Raw genomic sequence first — 21,064 nt, forward strand, 5'->3', positions numbered from 1 at the left:
TATGTAAAGCAGGGCACATTTAATGTTTTATCTCTGTCACGTATAAACAAAATACTTTTATGAATTGAGTCAACAAGTGTCAAGTGTTTGGCTTTATGACTGCACTCCAACTGATTAATTCGTAACTCACCAAATGCAATCTAGATGAACTCAGTCTCATTTCTGAGACTCTACAATGGCACAATAAAGACAAAGCAGTACATATATAAAACTACTAAATAAAACCAAGAATCGTGTCATAAGAAATATTCACATAGTTTCATATAGAAAGAATAAAATTAAAGATTCAGTCTTAGAGAATTAGATATAATGTCTGGATAAGGTTGAAGTCCTAGCTGTTTGTTATCTTTCAACTTCTGTATTATAATTCTGGCAAATTCTTCTCCTTGGCTATCTGAGGTATCAAGCAGTTGTCGGACTTTTGATGTCCTTGTAGGTTTGGTGCTTATAAGTTCATAGTCTTCCTTCATGAGTAAAAATCTTGATAGAAGAGCATCCAGTGACTGATTCAAACATGCTTCAGTCATCTGATCAATAATTTCTTCTCTTTTACTTTGGATCCATTGATGAGCTACATTCTGTTGAATGGTTTCCAAAACCAAATCTGAAATTGGAGAGGATTAAAAAAAAAAAAAAAAAAAAAAAAAAAAAAAGTAATTGTCTGTCAGTAAATAGTGACATAGAACAAAGAACAAGCTGTGAAAGAGCTGTTTTTGGTTTTGGTCAGAAATACACTAAACTACTAAACATGCTTTTAATATTTCACAGAAGTATTCCACATTTAAAATGTTCCAATTTGTCAAATTTCGTGGTTAGAGTAGTTAATTTATTTGAATCATAGAAATTTAGGTTGGAAGGAACCTTCAGGGAGGTCACATCTCATCTAATGGTCTGCTCAAACCTGGACCAACTTCAAGGATAGCTCAGGTTGCTCAGGACCTTGTCCAGATGGATTCTGAGCATTTCCAAGTGATGGGACTTCTACAGCCTCTCTGAGCAACCTGTTCCAGTGTTCAACCTGACCTGGTACTAAAAAGAGAGAGGTGGTAACTTCACTTTGCAGTAGGATTTTTTTTGAAGTTTACTTAAATCACCCCTGTAGTTTCCTGTGTAGTTTCTCCAACCTGAGGATTCACACAGTGAAAAGGTACAGATTATCATATTTCCAGAAGAGGGATGATGCAGCAGACCTTTATAAATTTGCATGTTATTCTGTGGCCCACAAAAAAGATTATCACTGAATAATTCATCACGCATTAAAGTTTATTTTTGTTATTTTTTTGGAAGCACACTTTTAACAGCTATTTGGTGCAGTAGGCTCTCAGCTAACACAGAACATCATTAAAGGTGAGATGTTGATTCACTTGCTGCCTCTCTTTGCCCCGTCCTTACTAAGGGGAAAATTGACAAGGCTAAAAAGTGGGGAGGAGTGACAGGCAACAAGATGAGTTAAGATCAGGTTAACTTTTATTCCTGTTCTGCTGGACTGCAGGAGTGCTTACGGCAGTAGTAGAAAGGAGGAATAATATGAGCAAAGGAAATGGTATAAAGAAGACCCAAGACAGCAGAAGGTGAGTTTACTTAAAAGCAGAGAAAAAAAATAGGAGCTACAGGTACATGTACTAGGCCACATTTTACACAGGTTTTATTTACTGTGTAATATAAGCCTACAAGAACACAATTACTTGCATTCTTATTTTGTGGAATGCTTTGTTTTCATTTTACAGATGAACAACAGTTCCAATTTCCATTTCATACAAACATATATTTGATATTAGGAAACTTATTGTGGGTCTTGGAATTAAATCAATGTTTGCTGTACCTGAAGGAATTGGTGATGACCGCAGCATACATGATGCAGAATTTAAGGCATCTGAAATACTCTTGTCAGATGAGGGAAAATGACTGTATGGATGCACAAGAAGTTTGGCGCTCTGAGTTACAGAGATATTTTCATCCATGCTCTGACTGCTGAGAGGGTGTAGACTCCCAGAATTTCCATCTTAAAAAAAAAAAAAAGAAACCAAAGCAAGCTGTATTATTTCTATGCTCAAACAGTATACAGACATCAAAGACTATTTAGAGTAATTCCAAGTCAAAAACAGCCTAAATTCATGTCAAATACATTATTCCTTACAGGCAGGTCCTGAGTACCTTTATGTCCCTTATCTTTTACCAGGACTTGACCATGGGGTTGGAGGTCTTGTTTTATTTTAAAAGAACATTGAGAGAATAAATTCAGTAGATGCGAACTTTAAAAAAAGCTCTATTCAACAGAAAATTTTTGTAGCAACTGGAAGAACAAACTAACTCCTTCAAGTGTTTGGAGAGGTAGCTAGGAGTCAGCATAAAAGCCAACTAATTTATTTTGATGAATTTTGGCAGCATAACAAAGATGAAAGATTGAAACAAAGATTCAGATGGAGGGGAAGAACATGAAGACAATGATGGTATTTGGTGGGAAGCCAACGAAAGTTTTGGGTAGTCTGTCAAAACAGTATATGAATTCAATAAAGTTTCATGTAAATGTTTGCAAAGAAATAGAAAAAAGGGGTTTTATCAGGTCAAAAGCTTAATAGTTTCTATTTTTAATGTTTTTTATGTCAGAAAAAGATGATGGATATGAAAGCAGCAGTAGGAATGACTAGTATGGGAGAATAAACTTCACCTTTACAGGTGTTATTCAGAAAGAATGGTTGACTCAGGTTACTCAGAAATAACATAGTTGACCTAGAAGACTGGAGTAATAGAAGTGGAGCTTCAGTAGCACAAAACGTGAGATCTAGACTTTCTCCTTCAAGCTGAGTCTAATGATTTGGTATTGAGCTGAGGAAAAAAAAATAAAACTTGGTAGATTATTCTATAATGAAGAATCTTGTGAGAAAAGGAAAATAAAATACTAAGTTATATTAAGTAAAGTTCTTACTTCAGGAAGAAAACATCTGTCACACTTCTTTTTAAATATTAAGTACAGATATCTGGTAGCCTTAGTTCAATGACTTAAGTTAGAATATACACAGGAAGGACTAGTAGGATACCAGGAGAATGAAGAAGCTTATTTCCAAATGGACTTCAAAAGAGTGTATCTTGCTTATCTAGCAAAACAAAGTATATTAAAGGATTACTCTCTATATCAGAAATAAAATGGGAAAAGAGGAAAAATTGCTATTTAAACTTAAAGCAATGCCTATGACAAGTGTGTGTGTAAGCTGGCTAGGGAAGAAAAGTTAGAGAGACTGAAAGATAGAAGACAGTTCCTAACTCAGAAGGAACAAGTTTCTGATAATGTTTTCTAATTGTATTGGTGGAAAAAGACCCAACTCAACTAAAATCTGTAGTCATTAACCTCTGCCTTGGTGTCATGCCAAACTCATCTCTTGCCAACAGCTATGTGGGAACAGATTTTCACCTGAAACAATTCCATCTAATTTAGGCAAAGTAAGAAGAATGTCAGTCTTGCTTTCCATTATAAAACTACCCAATGCAGATACGGGCAAAGAAATAGCAAACACTTCTGCTGTAGTATGGTTTTGTAGACACTGTTTTCACAGGCTTTACAGTATCTATACATACATACAACAGAGTCTAAGCAGTGACTCTGTAAGGACCACCAATTGATCAGTCAGAATAATAGCACCACCAAAATCTCATCAGTGGCCTCCACAGGTAGATACGACAATTTTTAACAGGAACCAGCAGCAAAAAGGGCTGGCATTTATCATTATCTTATCTGATTACACTTACAGTCCATGCTCATATTCAACCTAATATTCCATTTTCTAAAATGCATTACAACATTCTTATTAAACTTGGTAACCACAAGTTATTCTTCACCTTTAAGATTTTTATGCCATGTGTATACATAAATGTTTGAGTAGAGGTATAGCCAATCTACACTACATTTGCTCTCTGCCATTTTCCCCTGTAACTCAAATTCCTTAAACTTCCCATAATTTGTTTTCCTTAGAATTCCTGTTGTATTATATATTTATAGTACATTGAGTACAAGCTCAGAATTGTGTATGTGTTCAAACAGAAACTGGAAAAGAAACTGCTTGTGCCCTCCTACCTCTACCAGAATATCTCCAGTTTTGCAGCAACACAGCACAGTTTTTTGATGCCCTAATTTACAGCAGTGAAGTCAATTGTCTTGTCTGCTTTCACACCACTGGTCCCTGAAAAGCCAAAGAATACTCCATTCTTTTGAAATATATGTTTGCATTCTTTCAAGAGAAGAAACTCAAGCAGTGTTACTTTCACAATGTATTGCTATTGCACCTGGGTCCCATCACATTTTTCTGGCTTCTAAAGTCATCAAAACTTCAAAATTGAGTTTTGTCTGGGAATTTTGCCAACTTTTATTCAGAAAATATGACAGCAACAAAAGGTCTGCATAGATACTTTTGCAAGGTAATCTATTTATTAAAGCTGTTTTATTTATTGATTCAAAAACAATCGAGATGTTGAGCCACATTAGAAACTTTAAATTTACTCAGCTTTAGGAGTGCCTCAAAATGTTTATCATTAGAAGTAGTTCACAGATGATTAACTAAGCTGCTAAGAGTCTGAAGAGACAAATAAATGCTATCTCTGCACACATGACCCTGAATATAAAAACTGAAGTTGTGAGTTGTGGAGATTTCTCAAGTGACAGGAACAGAAAATCACAGCTAAAATACACTAGTATTTTACCTAGAGCACTAAGTTTACAAAACACATCTATTTTCTGACATAAACAGAAATCCAACTATTTACTATGCAAATGCAACGTTACAGTGGGAGCATAGAGCAGTGATGGCAACCTAAATTTATACGAAGTAATTAATAACTGTACCTGATGAGAGGATATTACACTTGGGAACAGACTTGAGTCTTGATATATCTGGAGAGATGCTCCGAAGGGGAAGTGCATCACATTGTATGGAGCCAGAATATGTTTCCTGAAATTATTCCAGTTGTATAATGAAAATGCATATTAAATAAATACACAAAGTTGCAATGATTTATAGAGTACTTTCCCATCACTGTGTTTTTCCTACTATCTAAATGCTCAGTAGACAGCACGATTAAAATATAGTAAACCAGAAGAAATCTATGTAATCCTAATACTCGCTTTTTTCCAAAGCTGACAACAATTTTGTATAGAAGTTTAATTATTAGTAACAATCAATCAAAGCAGCATTAAGAATCAAAATGTAAAAGCAAATCTATATGACCCCATATAAGCAAGCTCCATAGAGGTATAAGGGAGCAGAAGACAGTCTCTTACAACTTGCAGATATTGTGTGCTGCATTCCACCTTGAGGGACTAGCTGTCCCACACTTCGAGGAGATACTAAACGTGCCCTTCTTATTTCTGGTCACCCACCCTTTGCTATCTTCACCTATATGGCTACGCATTTGTTACACCCAGACTCAGCTAACACATTTTATGCCTCTCCTGACTGCATAGGAAAGTAAACTGAAGAACAATTCCCCCCTCACTAAGTCAAACCCCCTTTAAAGCTCTCGGGATCTTTAATGATGCTGACATACCAATTGCAATATGTAACATATTTACCTCTTGGGAATTCAGAGGTATATTTAGAGATATCTGCTCCGCATCTGCTTTCTTGCCACTCTTGTAAATACTTCGTGATTCATATAGAGACTGGAAGAGACATTTTTACCTGTATTAAATTTCTGCTATGACAGCTCTGTACATACACATGCTTCAGCCAGATACAAGGTTGGATAAATGACAAAGGAGATCACATTTCTTCTCGCAAACAAAAGTTAACAACTTGTTCGACCAACTCTTGACTGTAACAAAATCCACTTACCTTTGACCTCTTTAACAGAATCACTGCTTCCAGCATAGCTATTTCATCAAATGTTCGCAGGACTGGCTCGAGGTCTATTAAGCATTCTAAACAAAGAGAGAGTACTTTGCTGAAGGATATAAGGTGGAAATTAAGTTTTCATTTTGCTAAAGCTACTTTCTTACATTTACAGAAGCAATTTGTCTGTTGATACATAGTTGCTCAATAGAAGTTTCCTGCTTTCACCTGTTACAACTGAAACAGTTTCTCATCACCAAAACAAACCCTGTCCTGATCTGGCCACCTCAGCACTCTGTACCAAAAAAGATCCGTGACTGTGCCTGACCACAGGTCTGGCATTCCTGGAATGGATGTATTGGTGGCTTTGCTATATTTCAAGAAAGATCCAACAAGTCTGGTTTGCTAGATGGGACCAAACAGCACAAGACCTCAGAGTGAGTCGATGTCCTCCCACTCTGTCAGAGATGTTAAAGATTTCTGGGAGCAAAATAAACAAACAACCCCCCACCACAGCAAAATCCCATACAGATGCTGTGCAGCAGGGCCAGAGAAGATGGTGATAGTCAAGGCACTGACCTACCACATCCAGTGAATCCAAAGGATAGTGTCCTCATGCTCACCAGAGGCAGCAAGTCAGAGAAGCTAAAATCATCTGCTCACATAGGGATATCCATGACAATCCAATAAGCAAGTGATAACCTGTGCTATGCTCCCTTGTTTTCTAATGCTGAAAGGTTTACAAAATTACTTCAAATTCTGAGACGACTGTATCATAAAAATGTCTATTTGAAACTGTGCTCAAGTGCAAGAAAAGCTCAGGGAAGGATGATGGCATATCACAATTCTGCTGCATTTCTATGGACTCCACCCATTTGAGAAAACCCATTTACCATACTAGCAATATGTCACGTTGTACCTTTACTAACTTTTTTTTTTTTTTTTTTTTTTTTTTTTTTAAATCCCATATTAACTTTTTTCCATTAGTATCTTCAAGACATACATTCAATACCAGGATCTTTATTTTCTTGCATTAGCTCAAACAGAATTTTACAGGTTTGGCGCTCCATTTTCCACACTGAAATATTAGCACTGTTAATTTTTGCTGGTTATAATTAAAATGTAGGAACACATTCCAAGTACATGTAGAAACATGGTGATAAGTAGTCTTTATCTCTTCTTTATAAGGGGAACAGACAGGTTAACTGAGCTTTTCTATTTAAAGTTCATTTAACAAAAAGAGGGTCCGGGTGTTTTCAGGTTTTCTCCCCCTGTGCTATGGTAATTGCAGAATTTCCCAATAAGTGAGGTTTACTTCCTTTAATTTTGCAAGAGTTTTGCAATTTCCAGTTCCTTTTTATGATATTAGAGTAGAGGAAAAAGCAATGTATGTTTTCTTCAAAGGCCACCTTACTACAGACACGACACTAATAACAGAATCCAAGTTACTTCACACTTTAGTACACATCACAAGTAATTATCCCTTCAGTGTGACCATAGACTTTGACTGCTATTTTATTTTGGTCAGCTGACACAGGAAAACAAGAATACATAAGAAAATTTCATGATGTATCTATTCTTTTTGATTTAAAAAATATTATAAATAGATACATGTCCTTGCTTGGGGAAAAAAAAAATAAACAAATCCCCAATTTACAATCATACAAACCAGATTCATACCAAAATAACCTCACATTTTAAACAGTTCTTAATTCAAAAATAAGAATGCCTAAAGAAAGTTCACGTAATTAACTTTGGACTGTAAACTGAACTTGAAGATGCTGTATGTATTTGGATGTATCCCTATTTGCAAAAAAGATGAAGTTGTGAACATTTATTTCTAAGCCATCTGAATACTCTAAGCTTTCTAGCACTTTCCAGTTCAAAGGAAATATGCTTATAAAGGTTTTCAAAATAATAAACAATCTTCTGTTCAGGAAAGCTACAAATGAAACACTTGCAAACCTCTCTACTCGTAGCAATAATAAAAAAAAAAAAAAAAAAAAAAAAAAAAACCAAAACAAACCATAAAACCAAACCCACCAGAACCAACTAAAAAACCCTAGTATTTCAGGTTTGAGTTATTACATCCTCATCTTAACCACTGAAAAACTTAAAATATAGAATTGTTTAAGCCAGGACTCTTTGTACTGTTCTACATTTGAATACTTCCAGTAACTCTATTATTCTACATTCACTCCAAGGTGATTCATATTCACTCCAAGGTGATTCAGCTTTTCCTACAGAATTAGGATAATTTTTTTTAAGGGTGTAGGGAGGAAGTTTTTAAAGGACATGTAAATTAAACAAGTACATTGAGGCAGTTGCAGGAACCACTGTTATCTTCACCACGCTGACATATGTGACCACAGCAACACAGACAAGAGCAAATTTCACAGTTGAAAACAGGTAATAGCTTTCTGCCAATTTTGATGTCATTACCTTTTTGCAATAGCCAAACAAGAACCAAAAGTCAGCACGAAATTAAGCATGTTAAGGAGAAATTGTTATGGGGGATAAGTTTGGACTCAACATACACCAAGTCTGTCAGTTAAGTGCAACAAACACAGGTTTGGAAAATCAGAACAAATTTTTTCCAGTTCATGTTATGCCACTCTAATCTCTACAATCTTTCCCTTCAGTCTTGTTCTCTAAATTCTGCAATCCACTGTAAGAAAGGCTGAAAGTATCTATGTTTGGTCTCATGGACAAAAAACTAAACAAAGGAAAGATGGAAAGAAAAAGTTAAGGAACTCCTGCTTGATCCAGGAGGTGGAACAGTCAAAAGATAAAGTCTTGGTGAAAAAGATTCGTACTGAGATGCAAACACAAGGTGAAATCACTGTAGCTTAGATGATGTGCAGTGATTTGTTGGTGTGTTTGCCAGCTTGCTCATAAATCCCACAGCAATTCTATGCTTGAATTTCCCTGCTTCTAAACAATAAAAAAAAAAGGTTCCCTTCAACAATAAGCAAAAAAACCCAAGTGCAAGTAGTTAAACAAAACATGCTGCTTTTTTTTTTTTTTTTTTGCCTTTTTACAGGTAAATTAGAGATGGCAAATACAAAAGTCTCCAACAAACAATTTGGTTTTACAGAACATATTTAGTTCCATTCATACAAGTTTGCTTACAGACATGGTGGAAGCAGAAAACCACCTTATCATATGAAACAAGAATGAGCACAGGTATTGCTTGACATCTTTACCACTTCCCTTTTGTGATTATAAGCTTGCTCTGTAAGTACTACGTTCAACAGAAATCTGGCAATTTAAAAACCTTTTCTCATTGTGCAAGGTAACCTTACTTAAGAACGATGGTCTTTCATCTGGGTTTTGTGCCCATCCGCTTCGTATCAATCTTATAATGAGCACTCGATGAGGAATGTCCATTGATAAGCTCTCTTCACTTAAGTCTAGTCGCTGTCCTTGTGACACACTATACATTATCTGCAAGGGGTTTATAACTTCTGTCAAAATAGACATCATGCAGTCATTAGAAATATATGCAATATAAATAGCTTACTACAGGAGGAATAATTTAGTTTGCAGACATAGTATTTATTGTTCACCAAAATAAGGTTATGATGTTTTTTGTTTTTTGTTTTTTTTTAAATGTATTTTTAATTCATCAAACAACACTGTAATTTAAAAAAATACAGAAAAGAGTCTAATTTGAGACGTGACTCGAAGTGTTCTTCAACAAGCTTACAAATTGAATCATTTAAAAGTAACCCCAAAAATGTAGTCCCCAGGCACCCAGGTATGAGGTTTAGCCTCTATGTAAGGCTGGAAAATTAAATTAAAGAAAGACATGGTCTTACCTTCAAATGGCTGTTTCCTTGACATCACTTCCCACATAATAATTGCATAGCTGTTTAAGGTATAAAAAGGACAGAAGACTTTATTTCCAGTTACCAACACTTAATAACACAATGTGCTCAGCTTTACATTTTATTAAAGACATTTCACTAAAATGATCCTGCATACAGACTGATTGTAGCTAACTGCAATGATGACCCGAATATACAAAAACTATCAGGAATTTTAACCAGTGACTTCAATTAGAACTAGTTAATATAATAAATACAGAAAAGGTACATGGTGTATAAACTCCTATTCCAAATTTGTATTAGAGCTGCTCTACTAATACATTGTGAATTATGTACGTGCAGCTTAAACCCCAGTATGCAAATTAAAGTGAACCCCAGAGTCCCAGATGCTCTGCCCTCACTGCAATACTGTGGCATCTCCCCAGTCTGGACCAACACTCTTTGACATTCCCATGGGAAGCAGGGTACTAGCAGGGAGGGTGGCTTTCACCCACACCTCTATCCCAACACAAAGTGAAAGGGTCTGGTAAAGTACAGACCTGCACCCAGGAAGCAAAGCACTCTCCAGCTTCCCCCACAGACATATGTACTTTCAACATATGCCATCTTCTCTATAGGGAGAGATGTCACTTATGTACAGCATTCATTTTACAAAAGAGACTCTCGGGAAGACCACCCTGAGCTATAGCTAGGAGACCAAACACACATTTGCTTACTCAAACCGCTGACATTTTTGTTTTCACACATCAACATGAATAGGAAGTGGTTCAGTGAATGCGAACCTGCTCTACCTTTAGTAGATTAGTCACACTCTTCAGCCATCAGTTTTTTTTAAAATAAAGGCAACTTTAAACAACTTTGTAATTTAAATAAGATTAGATGATTTCATTTAAATGAAGCATTGAATTAATTTATTACCAAAAAAATCAATGCAGTTAAAGCAAGTAAGAGAAAATAAAATAATGTAAAAACCTTAAATCTGGCTTTCCTTTTTAAGAATAGGAAATTGGTTTGAGGAATAAATCCAATAGTTCTAAAGCTAAAACGACAGATCAAAAATATTTCACTGCTTAAGAACTTAATTTCCAATGTCAAACATATCCTTGAAAACGTACCTCTACTTCCTTATTTTTTCAGTAAATCAATTTAAAAATTAATTGAAAATTTTTAAAAATGTTACTTCAAAAAGTTGAAATCCAATTTCCAATGAAGCAATAAAAATGAAACTGCAAAGAAATTTGCTAAAGAAGAATGAGACTTATCAGAATAAACGTTTGCTCAACTACTCAAATGACTCTACACAAAAGCAGTGTTTTCCTGCATCACTAAATACTGAATTTTGCATGCAGGTTACACTTAACTTCCTTTAAGCATTATATCATGTAACAGCTACCAGTTAGGAAGAATCAACAAAATATTAAGTAAGAATGAAATAACTGACACTTAAAATCATTGATGTTATTTAAACTGAGCTTTCCTAACTATTTATTCCATTCATATTTTAACATTCATCAATGCTAACAATTGTTCAAGTAGCTTTTAATAAAAGCAGTCCTCCTTGTTAGAGAGCCTGCTTTTAATGCATTCCTGGGAAACTCATGCAGGCTGATTTTTTTGGCCATGGCAAATTGTTCCTTTTGTAAAAGTTAATGCTGCTTGACTGTTGTTTAAATGATTTGTTTCTTTAAGAAAGATCCTTCCTTATAAATTAGCTTCAGTATCTCAACAACATTCAGCTAAATCTGCTGTGGTCAATTATTCAGACATCCGGCCTCTTGCTTCATTTGGAATCTCTCTAAAATTAAGGACTGTTTTCTCAGTTCTACGACACTCCAGCGTACCACTTCCTGATGATTCCCCTTTACACTATTCATGTTTTCCTTTCTTATTTCTGCTTCACAGCATCTCCTTCCCATCCTGAGCACATATCTTCCTGTGTGACCTTTCTGGTGATCATTTCCTTCACTGCCTCTTTACCTTCATGTCTTCCTGCCTTGAACTGCAATTCTGCTTTATCATGTTGTCTCAGTTTCTTTTCCTTTTCTCTCTTCTCAGTCTCTTTCCTTCCTAATTTATCAGCTTTCTAAGCTCTTCTATTGATCTCTTCTATCTTATTTTCTCCCATTTGGTTGTTATTCCTCTATTTTTTTTTCTTTCTAACAAACATTTGTCTTCCTCATCTCCACTCATTAAGCCACCAACCAGCCACACTTTCAAATTCTCCAAAATCAGAAGCCAGAGGAGATAATGTCACACTGCTACTTCCTTCCCCATTATTCCTTTCCAGTGTTTTCCTAGTCCAGATTTTCTCATCACAGGGTGAGGAAAGAAGGTATGTTACCATCTCTATTCTTTGGACAGGAATGTCAGGTAACTTCATGCACCCCTTAACAATAAGGGATAAGAGAAATACTGGTCTCCCTGGAAGTCAGTAAGACCCTCTGAGACTGATTAATCTCTCACCAAAATACAACTCTGTCAAAGACAGATGAAGGTAAAGGTGGTGGAGTGCAATAGAGAGATGGACTTTCCACAGTGATATGCCTATTCAAGCTTCCTCAATCCCCATTTACACATGACAATTCCTTCCACAATTGCTCAAGTAATCTTTGAGCTCTCCAAGCCTTTTCAGATTAGCTAATTGTAACTGTAATGTCCTAAAAGCAATTGCCATTTTGTTATATGGGTCATGACCATTCTACTATTTCCTATTCTATTACTTCTACTACGCAGAACTGACTGACACAAATCTACCTGAACTTTCATAAAGTTATTCCTTAAGAAGATCTCTAATACTTCCTCCAACCCCATTACCTTGTTTTTTCCTAATGCCTTTTCAAAAATATTTCTTTTCCCTGGGTACATTCTGCAAATTATGTTAATTGATGTGCACAAATTACAAGGATATGTGCACTGAGATAATGGTGTGAACAGTTCTTCCTCTCCTTACATTGTCTCTATGTGTACACTCATTTATAGAAACCAGTCTCCTCTGTCTGTTTTTGTAGTTCTAGCTTAATTTCTGGAGCATTACACTTGTCACAGTGTTTCCTAAAGAAACAGGTGATCAAATCCAACTACCACTCAATTCTGTTTTCTCCAATTCATTTTGCTTATACACTTATGATACTTCTGAAAAGAATAACATTGCTGAAAATATTTTCAAATCTAAGTTCAGTAAATCAAATCTGAATCCAGATTACAAAGCCCACTTGAGAACAACATGAGTTACCTGTAGATATCGTGTTTTACACTTGCACGGGTTTTCTGACTGGGATTGTAATCTTCAGGTGGCATGTAGATAATTGTCCCTCCTTCTGGCAAAGAGGTTTCACTTCGTGATTGCGACATTGATATGACACGCCATTTTGACATGCCAAAATCTGCAATCTGGGAAGGACAAATCAGTTGTTCTGAGAAATAAAACTATTTTATCTGCTGACCATTGACAGAAATTCCTGAAATATGCCTGACAGAATGGGTCAATAACCTGGCAAATCCTTAACCTGACACACAAAAGTATGCGGTTGTCCTAACAACAGGTAACACCAGCTCCAGCTCAGAAAGCATTCCCAGGTCATGACTCATGCTATCCCTGTAGCACTGCCCTATCCTATTGTTCTTTTAAGGAAGGACTCATATTATCTATGTCTGGAGATTCTGCTATGGGAGTCTGTCTTGTGTGAAGAAAATCACTTCCTTTTGTTAAAAAAAGTAAACAAAATAAACATTGAATACTTCTAGCTCCCTGATTGTGAAGAAAGCACAAATTTAGTATAAATCATAATAGCTATGTAACTTACCTTGCAGATATCCCAAGACGGTTGCTGTCACAGAAAAATTTTAGGACACAACCTCACTCCCGAAACTATGAAATACTAATCTTGACTGAATAAATTTGGTATTATGAAATTCTGTGCTGCAAAAAGTTGTTTTGCTGAATATTTTCTTTACTGTGCACTCTGAGGCCTTGACCCTTTCTGCAGAGCTTACAGTACATCTACATAAAAAATTCATTTACTTCAGTTTATGTTCCCAGACATCCATGAGCCAGGGAGCAAGATGTCAGACTAGGTTATGGGTAGGGAGACAAACAGGCAGCAGAATAAGCTTTCTGGCTGAGCTGCAGAGTGTCTAGCATACAAGGGAGAAAGATAAGCAGCCAGCTACGAGCTCTGCACTTGTCCAACATTTGCATAAGAGTGAGTACAGTCCAAGCGCACAGTGAAAAATAACCTTTGTTTTTTGTCTACAATTCACTCTCATCAAGCCTTTCTCACTGTAACTGTTCACATTATCTTGCTCACTCAATATATCTGGGACAACCAGAAGCACTCTATGAATGATGCAATACTTCTTCTATTTGGCATGCATGATAACCTTCCTTGCATTTCCTAACACCTGTCCTAATTTAGAGAAACTTGCTTAACACCCAAAAAAACACTTAAAAAACCTAAGGACAGTCTTCCAGAGACTCCTTATAGGAAGGCAGGTCAAGTATGCAAGAGTTAACCTCTTCCCTTCAATTGCTCCAGCTAAGCAACTGTTTAGATATGGTCAAGCAGAGCACCAGCCCACACCAATGCTGTTAGGGATTAAAAAAAGAGTGGATAAAAATATTACTTGCACCAGTTCCCCAATCAGGTTTATCAGGAAGCTTGAGAGATGGCAATACCAGCACAACTGAGTGGGAGGAGGCATGACCTGTTGAGGGTGTGAGCGGAGACAAAGCTGTGTAAAGCACCTTGTTGCCAAGGAAAACCTCTTTGCAATGGAGAAATAAGAAATCAGCACGGGATCTTTGAGCAAATGAATCACAGAAAGATTAATCTCACAGTTACAACTGAAACATTTACCACTCAAGTATAAATTAAGTGCAAAATATTTATTATTTCTCATTTACTTGAATAGTATATTCTATCAATTTAAAAAATAGAGGATCTTTTACAAAAAAATACCAACTCTTACAATTATGGAAGTGCCTAACCATTTTTTCAGAAGTACTTTTAGTCTCTTTTTCACATGGCATTGATATCTTAAAAGGCAGAATTAAAGTTTTAGACTAATATTACATCTCTATACTTGAAGGATCTTCACAAAACCCATCTTCCAACATGTTCAGATTTTGCAGTTATGCTTCATACGTTCTTATTCTACATTAGAAGAACATATATGTGCATTTCGCATGATAAATATCAAATGAGGTATTAACATTTGAATTTGAGCTACTGTCCTCCAGGACTAACTTGTCTGAGGAAAAAATGGGAACAGGACAGGAACACTTTTTATTTTCTTTTCAGAAAGGGCCAGACGTAGCTATCCCTGAAAGTCTGAACGACACATATGAATGTCACTGCTATTATCAGCTACTTCTATAGCAAAACCAGTCAGAATTCTGTCTCTCTGGTCTTTTCAGATGGATAAAATCCACACTTGAGCAAAGCAGAGCTTTCAAAAGAAAATCTCTAAAGTTCTGTCTGCAACGATAGAAGAAAATGTCTGGCATACAGTTACATCCCCTCTGTACGGTTACATCCTCACTCTTCCTCCTCTACAATAATTAAAACACTTTTGTTGTTCATTCTGGATGCCGAAGAATATAAGAATTAAATAAGTCTACCTTGACATGAAACTCATCATCCAGTAATATATTCTGGGTTTTCAAGTCATGGTGCAACAATGGAGGACTCATGTTGTGCAAATAGTTTACTCCCAAAGCAATTTCATATAGAATGCGGAATCTCAGGCACCAGGGGATGTCAGGATATGCATCTCTCTGCCAAGATAAAACCACAAAACCAGAATATAATCCTCTGTTCTGATCTAACAGCACAACACAAAGGCTTTTACAATAAGAGGAAAGTGACTTGGACAAGCAGTAATCTTTTAAAATGTATTACATGAATTCCTTAAAAAATTGTAGCTGAGCATGAAGACTGGTTAGCTGATAAAACAAATACATAAATGTTAATCATGCAGTGTTATGCTTCTGTTCCCTAGCATTCATGTGATAGTTCATGACTGCTGTACATGATGTAGGATATTTACTACATTACTTATTCATATGGAAATACAATTTACAGATGAACTCCTATATGAAACGTGCAACCCACAGATTATGACTACTACACAAAGGAAGGCAAGAATCACATTTTCAACTGACATTGGGGAAAAAAAATTCTGTGGTGAAATTAAGCACAAAGTATTACCTTTGTAAATATTAACGCACCAAGAAAAAGGCAATAAAACTCAACTGAAATGTTAAAAGTTACATTAACACTAATGCCTTTATGAAAAATATGGAACTGAGCTCTCTAAGGCATGGGATACATATTGATTAAAGGTATGGAAGAGACTGCAGGGCTGTTGAGACACAGCTACAGTAGCTTTACAGTAACAACACTGGATGCTCAGATCAAGCTAATGAGGGCGGCTTCAGTACAGCAGAATTTACTCCTGAGAGTAAGATCTGGTAGAAATATCTATATCTGTTTAGATTAGCAATATTTGACTTCTATAAACTAAAAAACTTATTTTTTTTGAATAAAGATTCAAATTCAGGTAAAACTTAATCTTTGCAAGATATTTACATTGATAGTAATTCTGAAACCCAGGCTGAAGCAAGCATAAGTATTTCAGCTTCTAATTAGAGAACAGCAGAGATTTTTAAAGAGATTCTATATCATAATTAAACATGAAGCCAGTCATAGGTCATGACATCAAAAGAGAAAGTGTAATAAAACTAAAGTCTGCTGAGTTTGACAGTCTTCTTGGGATACAGAAAGTCTATCTAAGCACCAAAAACTGTCAGTGGTAATGTGTGTCCTTTAATTTGAAGTATTATTAATAAAAAACTTTACTGTACTACTTCCCTTTAGTAGGGATATCGCAATCTATTTGAAACAACCAGGGATTTTATTTAAAGACTGTAAGTACACTTACCCCATGTAAAAGCTGGTTTAATGACCCATTTGTCATATATTCTGTTACTATTCCCAGAAATTCAGGCTCATTGCAAATTCCCAAAATTGGCAGAATGTAACTAAACCTGGCTTTGTGCAATATCTCTGCTTCTTTTAGAAGGTGTTTTCTATCACTTAAAGGAAACAAACAAACAAACAAGAAAAACACGTTACCTTACCAATACTAGGTGACTCAAAGCAAATGTTGGGTTCAATATATTCTCTTTAAAAAATTATGTACCTATATGCAGTACCACCACCTTTCACCATTTCCAACTATGTGGTTTTGATAACCAGATACTGTAAGGAAAATTAGAACCTGCAAATGCAAATACAAGATAGCTTCCCCAGTTTTGTTGTACCACACAAATCTCTCTATTTCCATCATATATTTCATCCATGTTTCCAGTAAATAAGGTACAGTCAGAACTCCAGCTTTCACCATCCTGTGCAACTGTAATGGTAATAACCAGTTACATTTATCTTATTTTACTGCCCATCTTCAAACATTGAGTTTTCACTGAGGCCCAATATTAATCTCCTACAGAGTGGAGTTTTTAATACTCACAATTCTCCAACCATTTAAATTTAGTGGGTACTGACATGCACTAAAATAATATGGGCTAAAGGAATGCACTTTCAGTTTCTGAAGGAAAATGAATGACCAATCATGTTTTGTTTTCACATACATTTTTCCTTCACATTGTACAACTACTTTGAATCTCCTTTTGGAAAAAAACATTACTTGGTTGCACAGGAAGCAGGAAGGGACCAGCCCTATGATGTTTGGATGCCTGAATTTGGCTGTGAGAATGCTCTCTGTTATGTCAAACCTCCTCTTAAATATGAATTTGATGCATCTTTACAAATTCAGACCTTGCAGCATGTGGATTCAAGAAGCTCAAGCTTCATTTAACATTGAGTATGATAAACTAGTTAGTATGCCTTATATCTCAAATGTTTTTGAAAAAAAATGGGTTTGTTGACTGTGAGGATATTTGAACCACGAAAAAAAGATTTAGATTTTATACCAGTGGAGACTGGTACAGGTACAAGTACGTGACTAGGATATCCAACTACAGGAATTTTACGGCACATCTAAGGCCAATCCTTTGGCTGTCAGCCAGTCTGATTCAGAAGCAAAATAGCTGTGCTGGGGCATGGCTGTGTACAAGCCAGGGCTATGCCAGTCACGATTTTCTCCCCACAGCGCCGCGTTAATGTGGCTGTACCGCTCCTGGGTGAGACCCAGCTCGTGTCCATCAAGCTCAGGGCACACACTGAAGACTCACATCAGTCCGGGCCCATCGATGTAGATCTAGCCCTCACAAAGAAAAGGCTGTCAAAGTACATGGGGAAAAGAGGAAGCCTGGAGAACTAAAGCCTACTGCTCTTATGACAGGGAAACTTCAAATTTGGGTGGATGTGAAACTAAGGGAAATTGTTGGTCCTTACCTATGTGATGGAAAAAAGGTTCTACTATGGGTAGCTCTAGGAAATGGAAGTTAAAAGGCAGCCTTCAAGAAAAGCACAAGACAAAAGACACAACTCCCTCCCATCTCTCTCCAGAAGAGTTTAGGTTTGAGAAAGCTAGGGGATTTCCCAGACTGTGAGGCACATCTACATGGGATTCAGCTGTAGCTGGGAAATGACTTGCAACATATCAAGGTCTACTCCTGCGTCTGTAAGTCACTTCACCTTTGCCTGCTCCATACCAGAAGAGCATTGAGTAATCCCTAAATTAGTACAAACCCACAATAGCTTCCCAACAGACTTTGCTCCCATGGCTGGTCACACACCAAGTTCTGGGATACACAGTGCAGGCTTCCTGTCTGGGGAATTAACTGCACCATGAACTCTTCATTTTTCTTGATGGCATTTACAGGATGGCATTTTATGGTGCCTACTATACAACCTACAAATCACTTGCTGCAGAGACTCGGGTATAACAGATTTTTTACAGCTTTTGGTCTTCTGATAGCATTTCCAAGCTTTGCAAGTTATATGGTAGGTGGCTGAATTATTACCTCGGTTGCCCTTTTCATCATAATTCCATGGGTTATATGTCATGCTAATCTAATTTCTTGCAAGGCTGAAAATAATATTTGATGTTTTCTCCCAACCAAGTTCAGAGGATAAACATTGTGTTTATGATAAGCAGGGATTTAAGCAGACATTTAAATTAAAGAAAAAAAATCCAGCAATAAAATTGTCAGAGAACACAATATTCCTGCTTAAAAACATAATCAAGATTCCATTTCAATCTGGCAAGATTTCAGAGATAAATCCTGTGTATACACAGCTGGAGAATAAGAGGTGAAACAACTTCTTTTATACTCTAGCATATTAAGTCACAAGACTAGAAGCCTTGTTATTTTGAGTGAAGCTATTCTGCCTAAATGCCTAATACTAGATCAAAGAAACCTGAGGCAGTAAATATTAAAGACACCTTGATAATACACAAGAGGCAGGTTTACAGGCAGTCAGGCTTCAGACAGACTAAGAGGCCCATTTGCATTGATATGATAAAAAATTGGCACTATAGGAAATGAATGAGGCAGAGATGGATGAAAAATTATTACCTGCTACCCCCTTACATGAAGTGACAGCTCCTGTAATAAACGTGCTGTTGCTTGGGGCCCAGGAAAATGGGAAACACAATTGCTACAAGTTGAGGAGCTGATAGAAAATATCTTTTGTATGTAGGGGCCTGTATTGTGCAATCTGGGGGAAAAAAACAACCAACCAACCAACGAAAAAAAAAAAAAAACCAAAAAAAAACAAAACCGAAACAAAAACCAAACCAAACCAAAAAAAAAAACCAACCCAAAACAATCGTGCATTGTCTCAGGGAAACTTCTAGGAGCTAGAAGCAATCTCCAGTGGATACAGTAACATTTTCTTTATATTCTCTCTGTGAAAAATATCATTTATATTATCTCTGTAAACAACACATCTTTAGTGATCACTGTATTTTAATATCCTGCTGATACTTCAGCAAAATGGTTAGCAACCAACAGACACAGGCAGAAGCCGAGCTGTGAGCATCCCACCTTGAGGAGGAACCAAGGTGCACGCTGCAGAAGAAAAAACCTTCAAGAGAGGCAACATGCTCAGTGTCTCACATGCTGAGACTGAAACCACCCATTTTCAGTAACCGAAAGAGAGGAAGCTCCGCGGCTGGTACGTGCTTTCTCATGGCTCAAGCTGAATCATTCTTCGTGGGATCTCCTTTGCCCTTGGATTTTAAGCAGCGCTGCCCGGTTTCTGATCCACTAATCTGAGAAAACCACGCCGGCATTTTCCCCGCGGCAGATCGACCCACGCCCGGCAGAGCCCGGGCTCCACCACCCGTGGCCGCTTTACCCACCGACGGGACGCCCTCACGGAGCGTCTCCGGCAATGCGAGAGCGTGGGACCCCCTTCTTGGTTTAGGAGAAAGGTGAATTCAGCTCGGACCGTGTCGGGGCTGGGGGGGATCGGGAAATGGGATGATGGGGGGGCCCGAAATGGGATGATGGGGGGGGCGGGAAATGGGATGATGGGGCGGCGGTCGCGCCGCCCCCCACATCCCCCCTCTCCGGGACGCCCCATCCCGGCTCCCCCCCCGCCCCCGTTACCTGTCAATCAGCGGCCCCTGCAGGCATTTGAGGGCCACCGGGACCCTCCAGTCGGCGTGACGGGCAGCGGACACGGTACCGTAAGCTCCGCGGCTGATAAAACGCAAATCCGGGAGTTTGTTGGAGGGGATGGAAGGAAGGGCGTAGCTGATGGCGCCCGCCCGGTCTTCATCATCCCCGCCGCTCATCCTCGCACTCCGCGGGCGGGCGGCTGCGCCGTTTCCCCGCCGCTCCTCCCGCCCCCCTCCGTCTCCCCCGCCCCCGGGGTCCGCCTCCTCGGTGGCCCCGCTCCTCCTTCAGCCCCACGGAGGAGCGGCTTCCCTTCCCCCGCGGGAAGCGGCCTCCCGCGGCTTCTCGGGTCGGGGAAGGCGGGGCCGCCGCGATGAGTTCTGCGGGAAGGAGAGAGGCGGGGGGAGCGCCGTCCCGGTCCCGGCGGTCCCCCGGGAGAGCTGTGCCGGGGCAGCAGCCTCCTCTTTCGGGGGAACCGGGCCGTGGTGCCGGGAGGCTTCCCCCGGGCCCGGGATGGGCGAGAGGGGGGAAGCGGCCCTCTCCGGGCGGGAGGCGGGAGGCGGGAGGGGGATGTGTCCTTTCTGTTCCCGAAAGTTGATGCCCGGCCGCCCTCCGGATTTGTGCACGGCCGGGTGTCTGTTCGCTGCTCAGGCGAAGGGGGAGGCGGGTTAGCTCTTCCCCCTGACGGCAGGCACTCAGTTGTCGTCTCCGTGTCTGCCCTAGGAAGACTTTTCAGGATAGCAGCGTTGCAAAAAGGTAATTTCGAAATTTCCAGAAAGTGCAAGTTTACCCTTGCCCCCGCTCAGCGAGCTGCCGGATCAGCT

The 21,064-nt window shown here is 38.3% G+C and overlaps 1 protein-coding gene across 1 annotated transcript; it reads right to left on the minus strand.

The window, feature by feature from the left end:
* On the minus strand, positions 1-20,487 carry RIPK2 (receptor interacting serine/threonine kinase 2). Its single transcript, XM_042786120.1, has 11 exons — positions 20,232-20,487; positions 16,592-16,745; positions 15,270-15,425; positions 12,882-13,039; positions 9,641-9,690; positions 9,125-9,286; positions 5,823-5,908; positions 5,561-5,650; positions 4,835-4,940; positions 1,823-2,002; positions 1-604 (listed from the first exon to the last, which is right to left on the minus strand). Exons 1-11 carry the CDS (start codon positions 20,417-20,419, stop codon positions 279-281), a joined length of 1,656 nt encoding a protein of 551 aa, XP_042642054.1. The 5' UTR covers positions 20,420-20,487; the 3' UTR covers positions 1-278.
* Positions 20,488-21,064: the final 577 nt, after the last annotated feature.

This window comes from Tyto alba, unplaced genomic scaffold (genome assembly GCF_018691265.1).
Source record: "Tyto alba isolate M040663 unplaced genomic scaffold, T.alba_DEE_v4.0 Super-Scaffold_9, whole genome shotgun sequence".
NCBI classification, from domain to species: Eukaryota; Metazoa; Chordata; class Aves; order Strigiformes; family Tytonidae; genus Tyto; species Tyto alba.